The following is a 17856-nucleotide window of genomic DNA, read 5'->3' as shown; positions in this document are numbered from 1 at the left end:
TATAATAATTGGGACGTAGCAACGGAAGGAGTATAATCCTGCATCCGAATGTTAAACAAAAAGGCAAAAGGGTTGTACGAATCGCCATCTGAGTGTCGCTGCAACATTACCGAACAGAGAACAACACGCACAATAAAGTGTTTCACGATGGCGAATCAGCGTAATCTCGCGATGATATTACCGGAAGAGGAAATTTTGAGGGGTCTTTGCACGGCTATCGGCTATCTGCGGAACACGCCACTGCCGAGCCCCGCCGACGAGTCGGACACCTTCGGCCATTCGCAGGCTTAGACACGAACATGCCAAGCACGAGCTGAACAGGTACTGGCGATTGCCCTGACTCTGTACAAAAGAATTCATGGCCCAAATTCTGGAGATTGGTAGAGGCGTAATGGAGTACCAGCAGGAATGCCGTCTGCCAAATGCTTTGCTTACAACAAAACCCAAGGCTTCTGTAAGACGCAGATTCATGTTTCTTTTCCTTATTGATGATTGAGGAGCAATCCCTGAAGAATTCCATCATCATCGGGGCTAATATTGAGCCGTACAAAACAGATCAAGACACGACGCTTAACTTATTTGACAGAATGATGACACCATAAATTCCGGTCCGATCAAATATCAACCAGCAAGTTATGGATATTAGTAGTACTATATCATAGAATCAGATCCAGTATTCAATGTCCAATAGTCAGAAGAAACACATTCATTGTGCTCGCAGGTCATGTGTAGGGAAGATATTCTCTTGATTTTAGTGTAAAAAGACGTAATGGAGCAAGGCGAAATTCTATTCGAAAAGGAAGAGAGGCGAGAGAAATACATTGTTCCTTAGATACCCACACCACTCTTTCGTGCCTACCCTCACTTCATCTGCCTCTAGTCCCATACAACAATTTACGACCGCGCCGGCTTGACACCGTGCGCCGTGCTGAACACATCCTCAGGATCGAGCACGGCCTTGATCTTCTCCAACCTCGGGAGGTTGCTGCCCCAGTACATCTGCTGCGGGTTGTTGAGGCGAGCATCGGGGTATCCAGGATACACGCCATACCTCTCCGACGCCGCGGCATCGCCCTCCTGCAGCAAGCCCATCGCCTTATCCACAAACCCGAAGCCAGCGTCATCAATCTCCTTCTCCGTGCTCGAGACGTAAATCTGGAAGTAGTACAGCGCGTCGCGGTGCGGGAACGCCGTCGCATCGACCGCAACATCCGCAACGGCGCCGCCGTTGATGTCGATCAGCACCCACCACCCGGCGTGGCCGGCGTCGCCGTCGTGCAGCTGCTTCAGCACCGCCGCGAGCGTCTCGTTCGACGGCAGGTCGGACTTGGTCACGGCGGCGGTGCGCGCGTAGAAGAAGGCGTCCTGCAGCTGCGTGTCGGTGAAGCGGAACGTGTCCTCGTACATGTCGATCCACGACGACTCGGTCAGCGTCGTGCCGGGGGCGGACGTGTCGATGTTGGGCACGCGCTCGGCCAGGCGCAGGGCCTCGAAGTCGGCGCGCGACCCCCAGTAGTTGCCGCGGATGAGCAGCGTGTTGCCCTGGTAGACAGCCAGGGTGAACAGGTCGCGGGACAGGTCGGGGTCGGAGATCAGCGTCTGCCAGCTGGCCAGCGTCTCGGCGAGGATGGCGGAGTCGCTGTTGGTGACGTTGTACTGGTAGGTGACGACGTTGCCGGCGGGTTGCGGCGAGGTTTGGAAGTCGAACGAGGTGGCGATGCCGAAGGACTGCCCGGCGCCACGCATCGCCCAGAACAGGTCGGCGTTGGTATCCTCAGATGCACGAGTCACGGTGCCGTTGGCGAGGACCACTTCCACTTCCCGGAGCGAGTCCAATGCCAGACCGCTTCGGCGCGTCACAGGGCCGAAGCCTCCGATCAGCGTATGCCCGCCGATGCCAACTGTAGCCGAAGTTCCGTGCGGAATCATGAGCTGGCCGTTGTTGTTCAAGCCTTCAACGACGGCTTTGAGTCCGTTGGCGGGGCCGATGGTGGCGATGCCGCTGTCCTGGTTGACTGAGAGCTGGTTGAAATTCTTCAGGTCCACAACAACAGCACCATTCGCGCCTCCGATACCTACGGTTATTTGTCAACTTCTTGAGAACGATGTAGAATTTAAGGAGAACTTACCCTTGTTGACATAATCATGTCCGCCGCTCCTAGCTTGGACTTTGCGGGTGTACTTGGAGGCACACTTGACAATGTCGCCAACCTCGGTAGCGGTCTTGGGATACATGACAGCCGATGGTGTGTATTGGTACTGTCGATTGTACGGCTTGACATCCGCAGTGCTGAAATTCTCCTCGGATGGGAATTGGGCTCGAGAAGCGTCTCCACCAACAGCTTCAGTCAGGCAAGTCTGCAGAGCAGCGCTACCGTCATTCTGAGGAAGCGCTGATGCTAAAGGAATATTGCTGGTGAGCAATCCCCCGAGTGCCAGGGACTGAGCAAGCAGTGAGCGAACCATCTTGAGTGAAGTAGAAGCGATGAAGTGATTGGAAGAAGTGCTGGATTTGTGTTGTTGGACTAAAACAGCAACAGATCAAACTGCCTTTTTAAATGCTTTCAGGTATGAATTCAGACTCTCGAGCAAAAGAATTACTGCATTCGGATTTCGGAGTCCGTAAAGTAGAGGAGGCCGCGGACTCCGCAGCACGGACCCAGTGCACGCCCGCCAACCACGCCAGAATTGAGTTGGCGAGCTCAGGCCAAGCCTCCGCATCTACCCATTTGGGCTAGTGCAGGTATAAATACGACAACACATCGTCACTCCTACACACCATGAACACCATTTTCGAGCAAATTTAATCGGACTCCGGCGACCCTGAACTTTTGCGAAGGAACCAAACCATAACGGTAGACTAGGCACCAGGAACTTCTCCAGTAAGTGGCATGTTTTCTAGAGGCCAAGGTAAACGCCGAGCACGGCCAAGACGTCGTTAAAGTCGAAAATCAATATAGGCAGCAGCATTCAAACGGAGGCCGGAGCAGAACATTTTCGCCGAGTTCCGATGTGTACACAGTAGACTCAGAAAGGTAGGTGCTGCCTCTGCTTAATTCTCGTATCAAACGTACCTGCTTTGGTCCCTCTAACCGTATCGGGAAAGCCGATCAACGTGAAGAAGGAAAAGCTTGCGAGCAGCATAGTCGAGATTGAGATTGAGCCAATGTGCGCGAAGACTGCCGGCCAATTGGGGGTCACTGAGATGGCAGTGGCAAGAAATACACTCCAACAATATCAGCAGCGTGGAGCGGATGGTGTCTGTACGGAAGTCCAGCACAATTGATGCTACCAGCAACCTTGAATGGCACGTGGGCTCAAATTATCTGTGTCAAAATAAAAGTCACGCAGAAAGCAATTCCATAGGAACTCGGGTCCTTTTCTTTCATAAAAGAAAGAAGATGCAGTATTTGTGTAGGTTGTAGAAGATAATTGCAATAGTATCCCAACCAAGACGGGAAAACATCTTCTTTGAGACGTGGCTGGCAGGTGCTTTGTATCCAGGAAGATGGGAGAACCCCCGCATTGCCTTCTTCTGTCTTGCCAGCCGGAAGCGTTATGGAAGCCGGATGCGTTTGCTTTCCAAACATGCCGTATCAAACTTCTTAAACAATGGTCCCAGGAGGCCCAGCAGACCAGCGCAATCTTCACAGACTAATGCAAGATCAAAGTAGCGAAACGAATGCTTGACGCGGAATAGAAACAGCCCGATAGTTCAAGACACAGCAAGCAAATCCAAATGTTTCGCCCAGCTCCATGCACTTCAACAGAACCAACTTCAGTATCCATTTAAACCTATGACTTAGTACGAGGGCCAACCTCAACTACACGACAGACGAGCTCATAACTGACATCGAATTGCAAGCGACTAACTCTCGGAAAGACAAATCAACATTCACTTGGACATGGACGACATCGACCAAGGAGACGGCTATATGAGCCGCTGGGAGTTCATCACCAATCGTATGGAATACAGTAAATGCCCTCGGGGACGCGACCTGAGCTCAGCTCAGCGACATTGCGGCATGTGCGCCCGAGCCATAAGTGATACCAGTGCAGTCGCCAAGATATGTCCCAAATCAGATGGGCATGTATTCCACTGGCTTTGCATGCTGCAATGGCTGGCGACGTGGAGCGACGGGAAGTTCTGCCGGAGCTGTCCGGCGTGCCGTACCGAGTTGTACCAGCTATACCCAGGATCGTGGGTAACCCAAACTTCGGAGGAGGCAGAAAGGCTCCGTATGGAAATTTCAGACGCTTGGGAGGATGTTCTTCGTCACCAGATCCACGTTGCTGACAGTGTTGGATTCAATTTCATTGAGAGACGCTTTCATGAGCCTGGGGTCGACCGTTTAAGCCCTCTGAAGTTTGCTATGCATGGAAATGTTAAACTCACGATTTTTATGGGATTTCTTGCGGATCCAGAGGGAGTTGAGATTCAACGCAGCGGGGCATACATAACGGACAACGAGAATAATCTTCGTAACCTTCTAAAAACGCCACGCTTCCTTGTCGACCTCGTAAGGCCTGCACGCTGACGCCACTGAAGACCGAGCGTCTTCTTGATTACGAAAGACCGCATTGAAAAAAGAAATCACGCCTCTTCGGACGGCAACCACTGGGGATATTGGCCTGTGTAAATAGAGAGGATTGGAAATGGTCTGAAGTTTTTCATGACAAAGACAGTATCACCAAAAGCTTCGCCATATATGTAAGCTGAATGTGTACTGGAAGCTGGAAGCATTGATGAGGGATATGATTGGTTCAAACGGAAATATATCACTAAACAAACGACTGTCTGGGTATCAAGGCGAGCAAGCTAAAACTGCTATAAGAGAAATATACAGAGAGTCCGGCTCCCAACCCCGAGGTGTTGCTGCGGTTTCCACCGCGGAGAGCACCCAGGTCTTCGATCCCTCATAATTGCGGGCTTTGTGGAGAAGAGCCTAAAAACCCCGACCCTCCTCTTCCCCCACCCCATCCTCCTCTTCCTGCCCCTCTTCCTCCTCCACCCTATCCAACGCCCCCTTCTTCCACTTCTCCAGCACCTTCGATAACTCAGCAAACTTGACCGGTTTCGTCAGAACCAGATCCACCCCAGCCTGGTACGCGCGCTTCCTGTCACGGGCGCTGGCAAGACCTGTAAGGGCGATGATGTACGCTGGTGGGCAAGCGGCGGCGAGAGGCGGGCGCGCGCCGCCACGGTATTCACGTTCGAGGCTGCGGATGGCGATGGTGGCTTGGAAGCCGTCCATGACGGGCATGCTGATGTCTAAAAAGTGGCTTAGTAACGGGGAGATAAGGGCGGGGCGGGAAGTATTGTAAGTATGTGTGCTCGGTCGAGATATATGGATGTGAGAAGGCGGTGGCTAACTTACCCATGAAGATGATGTCGAACGCTCGACTTTCCTCGCTCAGCCTCATCACTTCGTCGACAGCGAGCTGGCCGTTTGCTGCCGTTTTCAGGTCGTTGTGGCCGCGCTTGACGAGGAAAGTCTTGAGGAGCTTGAGGTTGACTTCGTTGTCTTCGACGATCAAGAGGTAGGGTTGGCGGTCTAGGTCTGTGTGATTCGGCGAGGGAGGTCTGATGGGGAGTGATATGGCGATTGGATGTTCCGGCATTGCAGCCGGCTGTGGAATGGAGCATGGACTGGGTGGCGAGCAGGGTGAAGGCAGCTTGCTGTCTGTTTTGTCCGTGTCGTCTGCGTTCTCAGATATACTTGTTTGTGATTCAATCCCAACCATAATCTTAGACAAGTGTTCTGCCTTATTTGTTGACTCGAGGCGAGCTATGCATGTTAGGATTGCTTTGGATAGTTTGAGTGGCCCGATTGGGCGCGTGGTTGCTACATCGACATTTGTATGGCCTGCGGAGATGTCGTCCTTGTTCTTGCGAGCAGGATTTTTGAAAACGCCAAGAAGGACAGCACCATTACTCCGGAGACTACTAACAGAAGCAGAAGCAGCATGGTCGACAATTACTACATCTGCATCACTGGCGTGTTCGTCCTCCAGTACGTCCCACTGGTACCACTCCCGAAAGTATCGGGCCAAGGAATCTTGCAGCATATCATGGAATCCTCGGAAGGCGACGGTCCGACGCCGTTGACGAATGTGTGGAACAGCATCGGCAAGGATTCCAGAGAGAGTCGAGGTCGGAGAATGATCTTGGTCTTCTTCCATCGGAATGATGACGATGAATGTGCTGCCCTCGCCCGGTTTGCTCTTGACATTTACTCTGCCGCCCAACAGGCTAACCAGGCTCTTGACGATGGACATACCAAGTCCAACTCCCTCTGACGCCACCGCATCCTCCTGGGTAAATGGGGCAAACAGGCGCCTCTGCAGAAATTCTTCAGACATACCCTTGCCTGAGTCGGTGACGCAAATTTCGAGCAGCTTCGCTTTCTTCTGGTCAACGCCATCAAGGTGGTTTGGACCGCCTACTTCCTCGTCCATTTGGCATACGGCCAGGGAAACCTTCACGAAGCCGGCGGAAGTGTATTTCAATGCGTTTCCAAGAATGTTTGTCATAATGCGGCGAAGAACGGCGGGCTCAGTCAGAAAATTCCAGTGCCTGCGGTAATCGATATCCAGAATGATGGTCAAGTTTTCGGCGAGGCTGTTGGCGGACTTGTTATACGCGTAGCCGCTGGATGTAACGTCAACCACCTCCTCGCACAAGGTGGCGATATTGGTTGAACAGTACAGTCCCTCTGCTTCCTCAACAGGACGGCCGACGTCCTTGGCTTCCAAAGCCCATGGCGACTCTTTCATAGCACGTTGCACCGGCTTGTTACGTCTCCGCTCAAACTGGTTGATTTTGGCGTACGAGAGGACACTGCTGAGCGTCTCGTGAAGTGTTGCTCCACAACAGCGTATTGATTCGGCCAGCCCCTGCTGAAAGTCATCGAGCGTCGTGTCGCTGAGGAATTCGACTGCTCCGAGGATGCCGTGCAAAGGAGTCCGAAGCTCGTGGCTAACGGACGACACGAAAGCCTCCTGTTGTTTCACAGCGGCAATGGCATCAACCCTGGAGATCTCAGACTCGGCGGAGGAAAGAAAAGTGCGGAACAGCGGGAGATCGGCGGATTGGGTGAAAACTGGCCGCATGCGTGATGTCCAGGCGACGCATCCCGCCAGTCGCTTGAGACTTGTCGGGTCAGTCAAAGGTGCGAAGAGGATCTGACGTACACCGGGAAACGAAGCCGACAGCTTGTCGACATCGCCATCGTCATCGTCGGCGACGACGAGCCTGTCGTCATCAGAGAAGGTGTATGGCTTTCCACTCTCGTTGTCAAAATACCAGACTTTGCCATTGGGAAACTTCGCCAGGAGCCTCTGCAGGAGACTTTCGTCTAAGTGCTTTAAGCCGAGCGTGGTCGGAGAGATGTTGATCCAGACTGGCCATCGTTCATCGTGGACGGAGATGCCCAGACATTCAGCCGGACGACGAAGCAGCACCTGTCTTTCATAGCCGGTGCTGGTGAAGGTCCTTTCTGCGTTATCCGATCCGTCGGGCTTAAGAATAGGGTCCGGCTGTGCCGCAGCCGCACTCATTCTCCTGCAATTGTCGGTCGACTGAGCGAGTTCCGTCTCCAGCTCCGTCTCCGGCTCTGCTACGGGAACGGTGCAGCCGTGAAATCCGACAAGGCCATCCAAGAAGGCAACGCCGTCGACATCCAGCCCAGCCCGTAGCGACTCGGCCGCCCGCGAGAACACATGTCGATACGTTGTCCCGCCCTCATTCCTGTTCGAAGTTTTTTCGTGGCCGGACTGCGGTGGAGCAGAGCGAGGAAGGTTGACCTCTTCGTCCGACTTTTCGCGCTGGAGCTCAGACCGGACAAAGTTCTTCGCCTTGTCGTCGAGGTCCTTGTTCGGATGTGTGTGGCCGTCGTCGGAGCTGTCGGACTCTTCGTCGGAGGGATTGCGATGGTCGCGGTTTGTAGGCTCCTCGTTGACCTGGGCGATGACCTGCCGCGACCGCACAAAGACCTTGAGCTTGTCGTGGATCGATGTGACGCGGTCGCGAAGGTAAGCGGCGCGTGCAGACTCTAGCTGGGCCATGCATTTCCTGGCTGTTGAACGCAACAAATCGCCGTCTTGCTGTTTCGAGCTGGACCGGTGTGCAACATCAAGGATAAAAACGGAGCCTATGGCGATGCCATGCCGACTCACAATGGGAACGACGGCATAGTAGGCCAAGTGCGGGTGGCTAGTAACGCATCCAAGGCTTGCTGTCTTCTTGTCCTCATCAAGCTGCACAGCAAAGTAACCATTGTCCGAATGGCGCGACCGGTTTGCTAGCCAGAGCCATGTATCTTTGTCCGTGTCTTTCGATGCCAACCAGCACGGTGCATCGCTGCACGAAGTCGAAGACCAGTGTCCGGCGACGAGACGATGCGTAATGCCGTCATGGAGCGATATGAAGGCGCCGAACGTCCCTGTTGTGGCGTGCTCGAGTCAGTGCCATGCGCCAGTATACGCCAAATATGTCACGAACCAAGGCGGACGGCCACGACTTCAGCCAGTGCGTCTAGCGAAGCGCATAGCGGCGAGACGTCGGAAAGAGATGGATCGAGACCGAGGGCGGTAGCATAGGCTGGCGAGGGGGGAGGCAGCTGATCGATGTCTAAGTACCTGGGGCAGTGATGTTAGTGCCGGCAGGGGGTCAGCTCGAGTCGTGGCAGACCTGCGGAACTCGTGGGAAGTGAAAACGGTTGGCATGGCGAACCTCACTCGGGAGATCCGCGTTTGGAGGAGTCTGCTTGGCTACTTAAAGCGGGGTTCGGTCTGTGATGGCACAATAATGACATCAAAGCGCCAAACAATCGAAAGGCTACGAAGATCAAGACATGGCCGCGACGATTTGAAGGACTGGTGAGAAAGACATGGTAGGGGAACTTGAATCTGAAGGACGGCAGAAGGCTGGAAGGGCGGGTGGAGCGGAAGGCCGTCCCGACGCGGACCCAACACAGTGGAACCGCGTGTGCCAGGGGAAAGAACGTGCCAACGCCGCAAAAGCAAGATGGATCAAGGGTCTGGAGAATGTGTTCCAAGCCATCACATCCTAAGAAAAGAGGAACCGAAGGACTAGATCTGCCATTACTTCCCGCTGCATTCGAGGATGCGATTGGGTCCTACAATTGCAAGAGCTAACCACTCAGCCCACCCTAGTGTCTCCGGCATCCCCGGTGTTTCGCCCGCCTAATTTCTCAGCCGAGCCAAAATCAAGGCCATTGTGATTGATCCGCGAGAGCACAAGTGGATTCAGAAGGGAGTCCGGAGAGAAAATACCGGGGCGACTGAAATCAGGCTTGCAATTTGTGGTGGCCGTGATCTTCACTATAACGGGCAAGGGGAGCGCGGATGAAGGAGAAGATAGCAAGAGACAGGTGTGGACAATTCGATGGCAGCAAATGTGGTGGTGTTTTAAGCGGGGAACTGTGAGCTGGTTGCGGAGGCGGAATGGAGCTATGGCACACCTGGGGAGCTGTCCAAATACGGACTAGCGTGCTCGCGGGCTGGCGGGCAACATTCCTTCGGTCGCGCCAGCTCCATCTCCGCACCTCCACAACTGCGCCGCTGAGTCCGTTCATCGCCTCGCCCATCTTTCCATCAATGCTAAGATATCATCCCTGCCGCCAGCGCCGATCTTCGCGCTTCTCCCTCTGTCCCACGCCTCCGCCTCCAGTGATTCGGTTTCAAACTGCACTTGGCGGAGCGGCTCGGTTCTTGCCTGTATTTACTTATTCGTCACCGCCCTAAACTGCGGCTTTCATACCGAGTTCAAGGTGCTTTGCGAACAAAACCTGGGAAGGAATACACTTGATATTACCAGGCTGCACTTATCAAAGAGTAGGCGCTAGTTCAATGAGAGAATCAGGACGGCCTTCCGCGCCTTCTCAGCTAGCTGTTCCCTTTCAACACGGGCGACACTAAGCCACTGCTCCCTGTAGATCCCCACCAGGCCTCGCGTGGCTTCATGCGACTATCTGTCTAGGTTCCCATCGACGCCTGCGCACGTGGGTGCCGCCGTAACTTAGTCTTAGTCTTTCCATTCGAATCTCTCGTACACCCAGCCCTCCGGCACGTCCTCCGTCGCATCTAATGTACTAAAGATTTCGAAGGAAGATGCTACACCCGCCATCCACGAAATCAACCTTTCTCCCGACGGTTTTATCCTCCGCGCCCATTGCGTTTTGACAATCCCTGCTACGCAGCGCTGCTAAACATAACCGCCGCGGCCATCGCCCCAGACAATAGAACCACGACGCGTATACTTGCTGCAGTGCATTCGCTATCCAATGCTTCTCGGTTTGAAGTTTACATCAAGCCAGGCGACTATGCGCGCGTTGGCCTCAGCCGTCTCATCAAACAATTACAAAATGGCATGCTGGTGCAGTTGGGCTGGTCCGACGTGTCCTGTGGCGACGCTCAGCGGCTGGACTGGGATGGACTGGGGTAGCGTGAAGCCGTCTGCCACAGCCGATGAACATGAGACTTCCCACCCGAAGGGAATTCCCCGTTCGGCCTCTGGACCTCAGTCTTCCCCCGCCTTCTGACACGACCCCTCCCTTCCCCTCACATCCACTCCTTGGCCTCGCATCTTCTAGTGCTTACTAACATACCGCCCACACCATCGCCACCTTCCTCTCCACTTGTCCAAGTATGGCGATCCTCCCGCCCGGCGTCGCATGTAGCACCAGCTTTCCCTAGACCAGTTAATTATTCTCGAGACGCAGTTGCCCATGTTATTAGTCTCGACCGCCTAGCCCAATCTCCCATCACATCAACGACAAAACCAAGCCATGATTGTCGGCTAGCTTTAGACTTCAGAGTCACTTCCCGCACCCGCTCGAGTCTCGCTGGTGTGACTGTAGATGCTAGAGTTGGATGAAGCTATCGTCCGGACGAGAATGCCAATTTTTTCATTCTACATTCTCGTCCGGACGATAGCTTCAACTACCCATGACATAAGCAAAAACAAATCCACGCTAGCCATCGGCTGCAAGAGGGGGCTATAGAGACTAACGTTGATAAGTTCTATTGTGTATTAACAATGTTTCGGGGGCTAAGTCTGGCAATACAGCAATGCGATAATTTTCTTTTTTCTTTCTTTGTAACACGAGATTCATAAACAATGTACATACATGTATATTGGAAACCCTCATCTTTGTCATTTCGCGAACAGAACAACAAATTTTTAGAACAAGTATTTCAGCTATCTTGGACCGGCCACGGAAAAACTCAGTCAAAATACTCAATTCTAAGGGGATGTGGAATTAATTCCATGGCCTTGGCCTTACAATTCGAGAACATATTCTCGACTCTGGCTGGGAATTACTCCGTTCCTTCGCTATGGCTTATACTTGGCTGGGAACTCCCTACACTGCAATATATATTTAACCATACCTACCATAATTGGAATGTCTGTTCCATGATTACTACTTCAAAAAGATCATTTGTCACGATAGTAATTCAAAGTATTCAATAATCAGATATTGATCTCTTAACTTTTGATATCATTAAGCGGAGAACGTATCTCGGTGTGTTTCCTTGGAAATTCAGTACTGCTTTTGAACTCACGGCGTAACCATGTCTGGTCGCTTATCTGGATTTTGACAAAGATTCTAAATTTTTTTACGGTCTAGTCTCTCAATAAAATAGCAATTCCTCTTATGCTCTAAGGAATAACCCTTGTTTCTGCCACTGGTTCCTTTTTGAGTCCAGTCCATCCCCCTTGCTTACCGCGTTTCTACTCTCGTCGTTAGCCGAACTCGCGATCATAGCTTCAGTGCTCCATTTTAGAATCACCTGAGGTCGGAAGACTAAGAGCATCAAGAAGGTTGTCAACGAAGTCGAGAAGATGCTGCAGCTCAGTCTCGTCCTCCGTCATGTACGCTCCGACACGCATGATCTCGACCTGTGCCGGATCGTTCAGGCAACACAGGACGGTAGCAAGGTTGTGGTCGCCCTCCAAGGCGTACCTCAGCGGAAGAGCACGGTCAGGCTCGTACTCGGAGATGTGGCTGCGACGAACGAATCCCAAGCGCGAGCTACTGTACATCACGCGGCGCGCAACCATCATATCTTCCCAGCCCTGCGCGATCTTGTCGCGCAGTTCCAGCACAGCGTCGGCAGGCGCTTCAGCGACCCATGACGTAGGAGTGAGAGTGAAGAGCTCGGTGCGGCAGGTTGGGCACTTGCGCTCAAAGGCCTCCAGCTCGTCGTTCCACGTGGCCAGCCACTGCAACATGCAGACCCAGTGGTAGACGTGCTGCTTCGAGACGGGGCAGATCCGGGCTACCGTGCTGTTGTCGTGAATCTCTTCGCGGCAGATTGTGCACAGGCGCTCGTTGGGCGGCAGGTCGCGTCCGTGAGGGCAAGAGTCGTGCTCCAGCACATGGTTCACGAAGTGTTCGCGGTCCCAGTAGCACTGGATCCTCCTGTTAAGGCCGTTGTTCGAGTCGGTGTTCATCGTGAACGTTGGTGTTCGGTTAGTCTCGGTCAGTCTCGGGGTTGTCGTGCACCCTGTTGGAAAGGTTGTTGTTGTTGTTGTTGTTGTTGTTGTTGTTGTTGTTTCAACGGTAGGGACAGCACGGTTTAAATGCGTACACGCGCTGACATTGTTATAGAACTTTGAAGCATGTAGAACATTCTTCTCTGCCTTGTGAGTGATATATTGCATAGTTTAACCCCACCAACACCAAGTATGCTCCGTGTTAGTTCACTCGTTATACTGTCGGGAAGATTTTAGAGAACCACATAAAACGAAATCAATTAATCAATGAGGCAAAACATGCCACCATCGTATAGAACTCACTATTTCACGCCGTCGTATTGATGAAGCAGTACAGCTTATCATACGAACGTTGACTGGTGTCGGTGTTGAGACGTTCTTAACACTGCGCCTCCGGGTATCTGCGGCGTGCGGAAGTTCTGATTGGCTGGTGGTATTTATGCCATGCGGAAGCATAGGGAGCATGACTCCTCGCACCTGCATTGGTGATTAGCTTTAACTGAACTGAAGCAGCTGAGGAAGAGAAATTTTAGAACCATGTCATTGGTGTTAAGTATAAGTACACGCTGTCTTGTGTTTACATTCGAATCCGCACTTATTACTCAGAGTTCAGCCGCCTCATCCTGAAACCTGCCTTCATTAAGGTGTTCGATGAAATGTAACGCAGTTTCTCACAGGAGAAGAGGATAAGAAGGATTTGTAGCTGAAGTGATACAGAAACTTACTATCACGATCGGTTTATACTTCTTCGAGAACAGTACCACCAGGTCCTCTGCGGATCGAACTAGCTAGCAGTGGAATATAAAACCAGCCGCTTGACTATTTGACTATTGGATCGTTATTTATAAAGTCACTTTCCCTGATTTCAACTACTTACTATCTTCACAAATAGCTTTATTATGAATAAATCCAGTGATGATACAAAGAATAAGTGTTAAAATGCTGCGGAAATTTTATTTACTGTGAAGAATTACTGTAGTAGTCTGACGCAACAAACAACGAGCTATGATATATATTTATCTGATGAGTGGATCAGTAGCTCTATCATCCGGCGCTGGATGCATCTGGAACATGCAGCGCGGCCGGGGAAATACGCCCGAAAGCCAAAAGGCAGAACATTGAAGTGTAATAGAAGGTTTATTGAGCCTTTGAGTACATGAAGCTGCTACGAATATTCTATTTTGAGCCAGAAAGCTGTTTCGCGCAAGCGTGGTTGGCAAACGTGGGGGTGGGTAATTGCGTGATACAGGCAAATAATGAGGCCATTGAGACGACCACTGCCAAAGTCCAACCAGATAATTGAGAGAGCGTTAAGAAAGACGCGGGACGGATTTTAGACGCAACAGAAGCGAGCTTACGGTCAGGCTGCGGCAGCTATGTCCGAGCCAAGTGATTCGCCCCGCCGCGACGTGCTTAAATGGAATGATGACAACATCTGCTCACATATAATAAAGAGTGAAGAATCATCAGGACAGACGCACCTTCTTGTCACAGGTTCACAGATTTAAACTGCGCGGGAGATCTCTGGGAACAATGGTATCTGTTCCAGAACTCTCGGCATTCAAGGTCGCACCATACGGCCCCGCAGTCGATCTGCCAGACCCGTACCCCCCGCAAACCACCTTCCCACTATCCCTCTCCCCATCGAAGCCAGACACGCCGTTAGCCGACCTGCTCTCCGAGATCCAGCGACTTTCCACCTCTGGCGAGATCCGCTCGCTACTGGACAGGCACGGCGCCATCTACTTCCAGCACCTCAACCTCAGCAGCGCCGAAGACTTCTCGCGCTTCGCGCACGCCTTCAACTACGTTCCGCACGAGGACATCGGCAACCCAGTGCGGCGCACGGTGCTAGCCCCGAACGTCGCAACCGCCAACGAGGGTCCACCAACGCTGCCCATCTACCCGCACAACGAGTTCGGCCTGTCGCCGCACTACCCGGCTTACGTCTTCTTCTTCTGCGCGTCCGCCCCTGCCACCGGCGGCGAGACGCCCATCAACAACTCGGTCGTGCTGTACCGGCAGCTGAAAGAAAAACACCCAGAGTTCATCGAGGAAGTCGAGAAGAAGGGCGTCAAGTACCAGCTCTTCTACCGCAACGCGTCGCGCGACCAGACCGCCTCGCCGGGCAACTCGGTCCTGCAGGCGTACGGCAAGCACGTGCTGGAGACGGACGATACGGAGACGGCGCGCGCCAAGATCGAGGCTGAGATCCGCCGCCTGCCGACGGCGGAGTGGGCGTGGGAGAATCGCAGCGCGGACAACGAGCTGGGCGATTTGCGCGTGTGGCAGCGCTTGCCGGCGGTAAGGCCGCATCCGCGAACGGGGCAGCCGTCGTTCTTTAATAATACGGTGTCGCGGTTTTTGAATGCGCTGGCGGCGGGGACGCTGCTGCCGCCGCATGTGAATACCGATGCGGGATACAAGCACTTGCCTATCTACGGGAATGGCGGGTACCAGCCTCCGGCTTTTTATGGAGATGGCGGGCTGATACCAAGAGAGTATTTTGATTCCGCAGTTCAGTTTATCAATGAGACAAGAGCTGTCGTGAGCTGGACTAAAGGGGATGTACTGTTGTTGGACGTAAGTGCTTACTTGTTCTGAGACAACAGCCGAAGGTGCACTAGCTAACTTGGAAGCAGAATCATGCTGTGCAGCACGCAAGAGAGCCATGGACAGGAGAACGCAAGCTGTTAGCAAGCCTTTGGGATGAACCGTGAGAAATCTGGATCTTGGAGAGCGTGACAGAAGGCTTAGAGGGGCATATCACGATCTCGGGTTAATGTACCACCAGTCACGGCAGAGCAAAGAATAAAGTAGCGGTGTGACCTTCATGAAATCGTAAATCCAGAATGAAGATATGTACAAAGATGCAAGGCAGAGAATATGCTTGCTTCCAGGTGAAACACCCTGTTCAAACCTGCAGCCGCAGTGGAGCTTTGTGCTCAAACATGCGGGGCACCAACCACTGCGCCCTTGCTTTCTCGCCGGCAGATTACGTGACTGCCACCAACAACAGCCTTAAACTCCTTTTTCCTCACCAATATATCTACTACCCGACCCAATTTGTTTTGTCGCAACATATCTCGACTGCGTGTTGTTTGTTCGTTGTGTGAATAACGTACTTGGGTTGTTGAATTGCCCGGGCTTCTCGGTGTGCATCGCGGGATGGATCTTCACCTTCGTTAGTGATATGAAGGTAAAGTAGCGGAATGTTACTCGTACATTTATCATGAACAGCCCGTGTGTTCGTTATCCATCGAGCGTGATTTTCGTAATCTCGTTGTCTGGTGAAAGTACAGGACTCTTGTTGACGTTGACCGGTGACAATCGAGGAGCGTTTGATGATCCGTTCTGGGAGTTTGCTTGAAGAACGCATTTGCAGAACTGCTGGTGGCCGCGCCGGAGCTGGTCTAGCTCGCTGCCCTTGGCATTGGACTTGGAAGCTGTTTTCCCAATGCAACCATGCATATTGGACAGTTCGTGGATGAGAATCTTTACGAAGGTTTTCTGTAAAATTCTTGAAGTGAATGAGATGGAACGGGTTCTTCGCCAGCTTCTTCAAGCCTTATGAGCTTGGAGCCTCCTCATTCCACTCCGTAAGGCATCTGAGGGGCTCATTGCCTGATTGCAGAATGTGGTGCCACGCATGGAGTTAGCGAGCAAGTTGACACCGAAAGTGGTGCTTTGGGAGGCCACACTCATGCTTCCATAAGCTGAGGTAGGCCTGTCTCAGCCTCCAGCGGGTGGGATTGGCCCTTGCATTTACTGTTGGTTCCTCTGCAGGTGATGGCGCATTGCACCTGCATGGCCTGGACAGTTCCCGTATGCACATCGATAGGGCAGGGCGGGACAGGGCAAAGCGAAAAGTTAAACTTAGGCACCCGATCGATTGGATTCTTAGGGCTTTGAGCTCGTGGAGAGGCTTGAACAGGGTTTATGAAGCGAGTTGCGCTCGGCGGTGGAGGGGTTTGGGGTAACGCTGCAGATGGAAAGTGAAAATCCAGGTATCAAACGACGACGCGGTCTTACTGTGTACATGGCCTCTTTTGAGGGGAAACTGCATGGTCAATAGTAGGAATTAAAAGTAGGGAATTCTGAGACCGGCATAATCATCCAATATGCTTCGAATGGTGAACGAGTATAAACCAGTCAATTAATGAACAGTCTGTCCCAAACGTAAATAGCATTCACCGCTCGGTGGTCAAAATAAAAGCGTGTGACATTCGTCTTTAGCTGTGTGAGGTGGATTCTGAGCCTGTGATGAGGAGAGTGATAAAAATTTAAACCGTTCTGTTAATTACAAAAAAAATAACGAGGGAAAGTTTCTCAGGGACGAACAAATCCTAATTTTCTCCCCATCCACCAGCACAGATTGGCAATGAAAACAACAACAAACCGAATAATGTAATAAACACAATGATAACAAGAACAAAAATAAGAAAAAGAACAATTGGCACCCACAAGTGCGCAGTCACTATCATAAAAAACGACAGAAGTATGAAGAATTCCTCAAAAATCTCCCAGGCGCTCAGGTGATTAATGATTTGATGCTGTCAGGTACGCGGCCCACCGAATGCTGCAAGTAAATCTCTGAACGAACTGAACAAAGTATATCATCAGCCAACCTGAATCAGCCTCATGTACACCTGTGCACTTCCGCACTGGTCAGGTGCAGTTGTAGGCACAGACACGCCTCTCAGCAGTCTCACCTACGAGGGATCCTCCTGCTTACCCTCCGTTCGCTTCGTTCCTCCAATGCACCTCGAGAGGAGTATACACGACTCGCTGCAGAGATTGAACGTGGCACAGTCGAGATGAGGACCGTGTTGATATCTAGCCTGCCCATAAGCTGACACCTGTGTCGTTCGAGCCGAAAAGAAAAGCAGCGTAGGGGCTACAGAAGTGCCGGTGCGAGAAGCCGGCGTGAACGCTGTAGTTGAGGCGGTAAGAGTATTGTTCCTAGCGCGATTAGTAAGTATTTGTAGGAGCCGCCAAGAGGATCCGATGGTAAGATTCAGGATTGGTAACTGCTGGCATTGAGGGAACAGCCTGAGATAGTACTAACTGCAGTGGCGAGTAGCGGGGACCGTACTGGCAAGACAACTTTCGCAGCAGCAGTGGCTGAGTATCTCGGAAATTGTCCAGTTTGAAGATTTCGGGGGTTCAATGCGAGTGTTCTATGATGCTTTGTCCTGAGGGAGACATGGCGTTCTTCGTTTGATGGTAGGTGAAAGGGAGGCGAGGCCAAGGTATCTGCCGCGAGGGATAGGCCGGATGGCTTTGAAGCTGCCGATAGCATGGACGGGGTTTCAATGCTGAAAGTCAGCTCT

At 52.2% G+C, this 17856-nt stretch overlaps 4 protein-coding genes across 4 annotated transcripts; 1 reads left to right on the top strand and 3 right to left on the bottom strand.

The window, feature by feature from the left end:
- Positions 1-894: 894 nt before the first annotated feature.
- LTHEOB_12903 (putative glucooligosaccharide oxidase) lies at positions 895-2466 on the bottom strand (the record flags this gene model as incomplete). The annotated part of the gene is made up of 2 exons (XM_035509822.1): positions 895-2075; positions 2130-2466. The coding sequence occupies 2 exons, from the start codon at positions 2464-2466 to the stop codon at positions 895-897; spliced, it is 1518 nt and encodes a 505-aa protein (XP_035363362.1).
- Positions 2467-4946: 2480 nt separating this feature from the next.
- Positions 4947-8727, bottom strand: LTHEOB_12902 (Two-component sensor protein histidine protein kinase (dhkj); the record flags this gene model as incomplete). The annotated part of the gene is made up of 5 exons (XM_035509821.1): positions 4947-5272; positions 5379-5631; positions 5953-8444; positions 8504-8640; positions 8693-8727. The coding sequence occupies 5 exons, from the start codon at positions 8725-8727 to the stop codon at positions 4947-4949; spliced, it is 3243 nt and encodes a 1080-aa protein (XP_035363361.1).
- A 3067-nt stretch (positions 8728-11794) lies between these two features.
- Positions 11795-12481, bottom strand: LTHEOB_12901 (E3 ubiquitin-protein ligase HRD1; the record flags this gene model as incomplete). The annotated part of the gene is made up of 1 exon (XM_035509820.1): positions 11795-12481. One exon carries the CDS (start codon positions 12479-12481, stop codon positions 11795-11797), a length of 687 nt encoding a protein of 228 aa, XP_035363360.1.
- Positions 12482-14056: 1575 nt separating this feature from the next.
- LTHEOB_12900 (uncharacterized protein) lies at positions 14057-15127 on the top strand (the record flags this gene model as incomplete). Its single annotated transcript, XM_035509819.1, has 1 exon — positions 14057-15127. The coding sequence occupies one exon, from the start codon at positions 14057-14059 to the stop codon at positions 15125-15127; it is 1071 nt and encodes a 356-aa protein (XP_035363359.1).
- Positions 15128-17856: the final 2729 nt, after the last annotated feature.

The sequence above is a fragment of the Lasiodiplodia theobromae genome, assembly GCF_012971845.1.
Source record: "Lasiodiplodia theobromae strain AM2As chromosome Unknown scaffold_82, whole genome shotgun sequence".
Lineage (NCBI taxonomy): Eukaryota > Fungi > Ascomycota > Dothideomycetes > Botryosphaeriales > Botryosphaeriaceae > Lasiodiplodia > Lasiodiplodia theobromae.
Note: the sequence above shows the minus strand (reverse complement) of the source record. Positions and strands in the feature narration are given on the sequence as shown.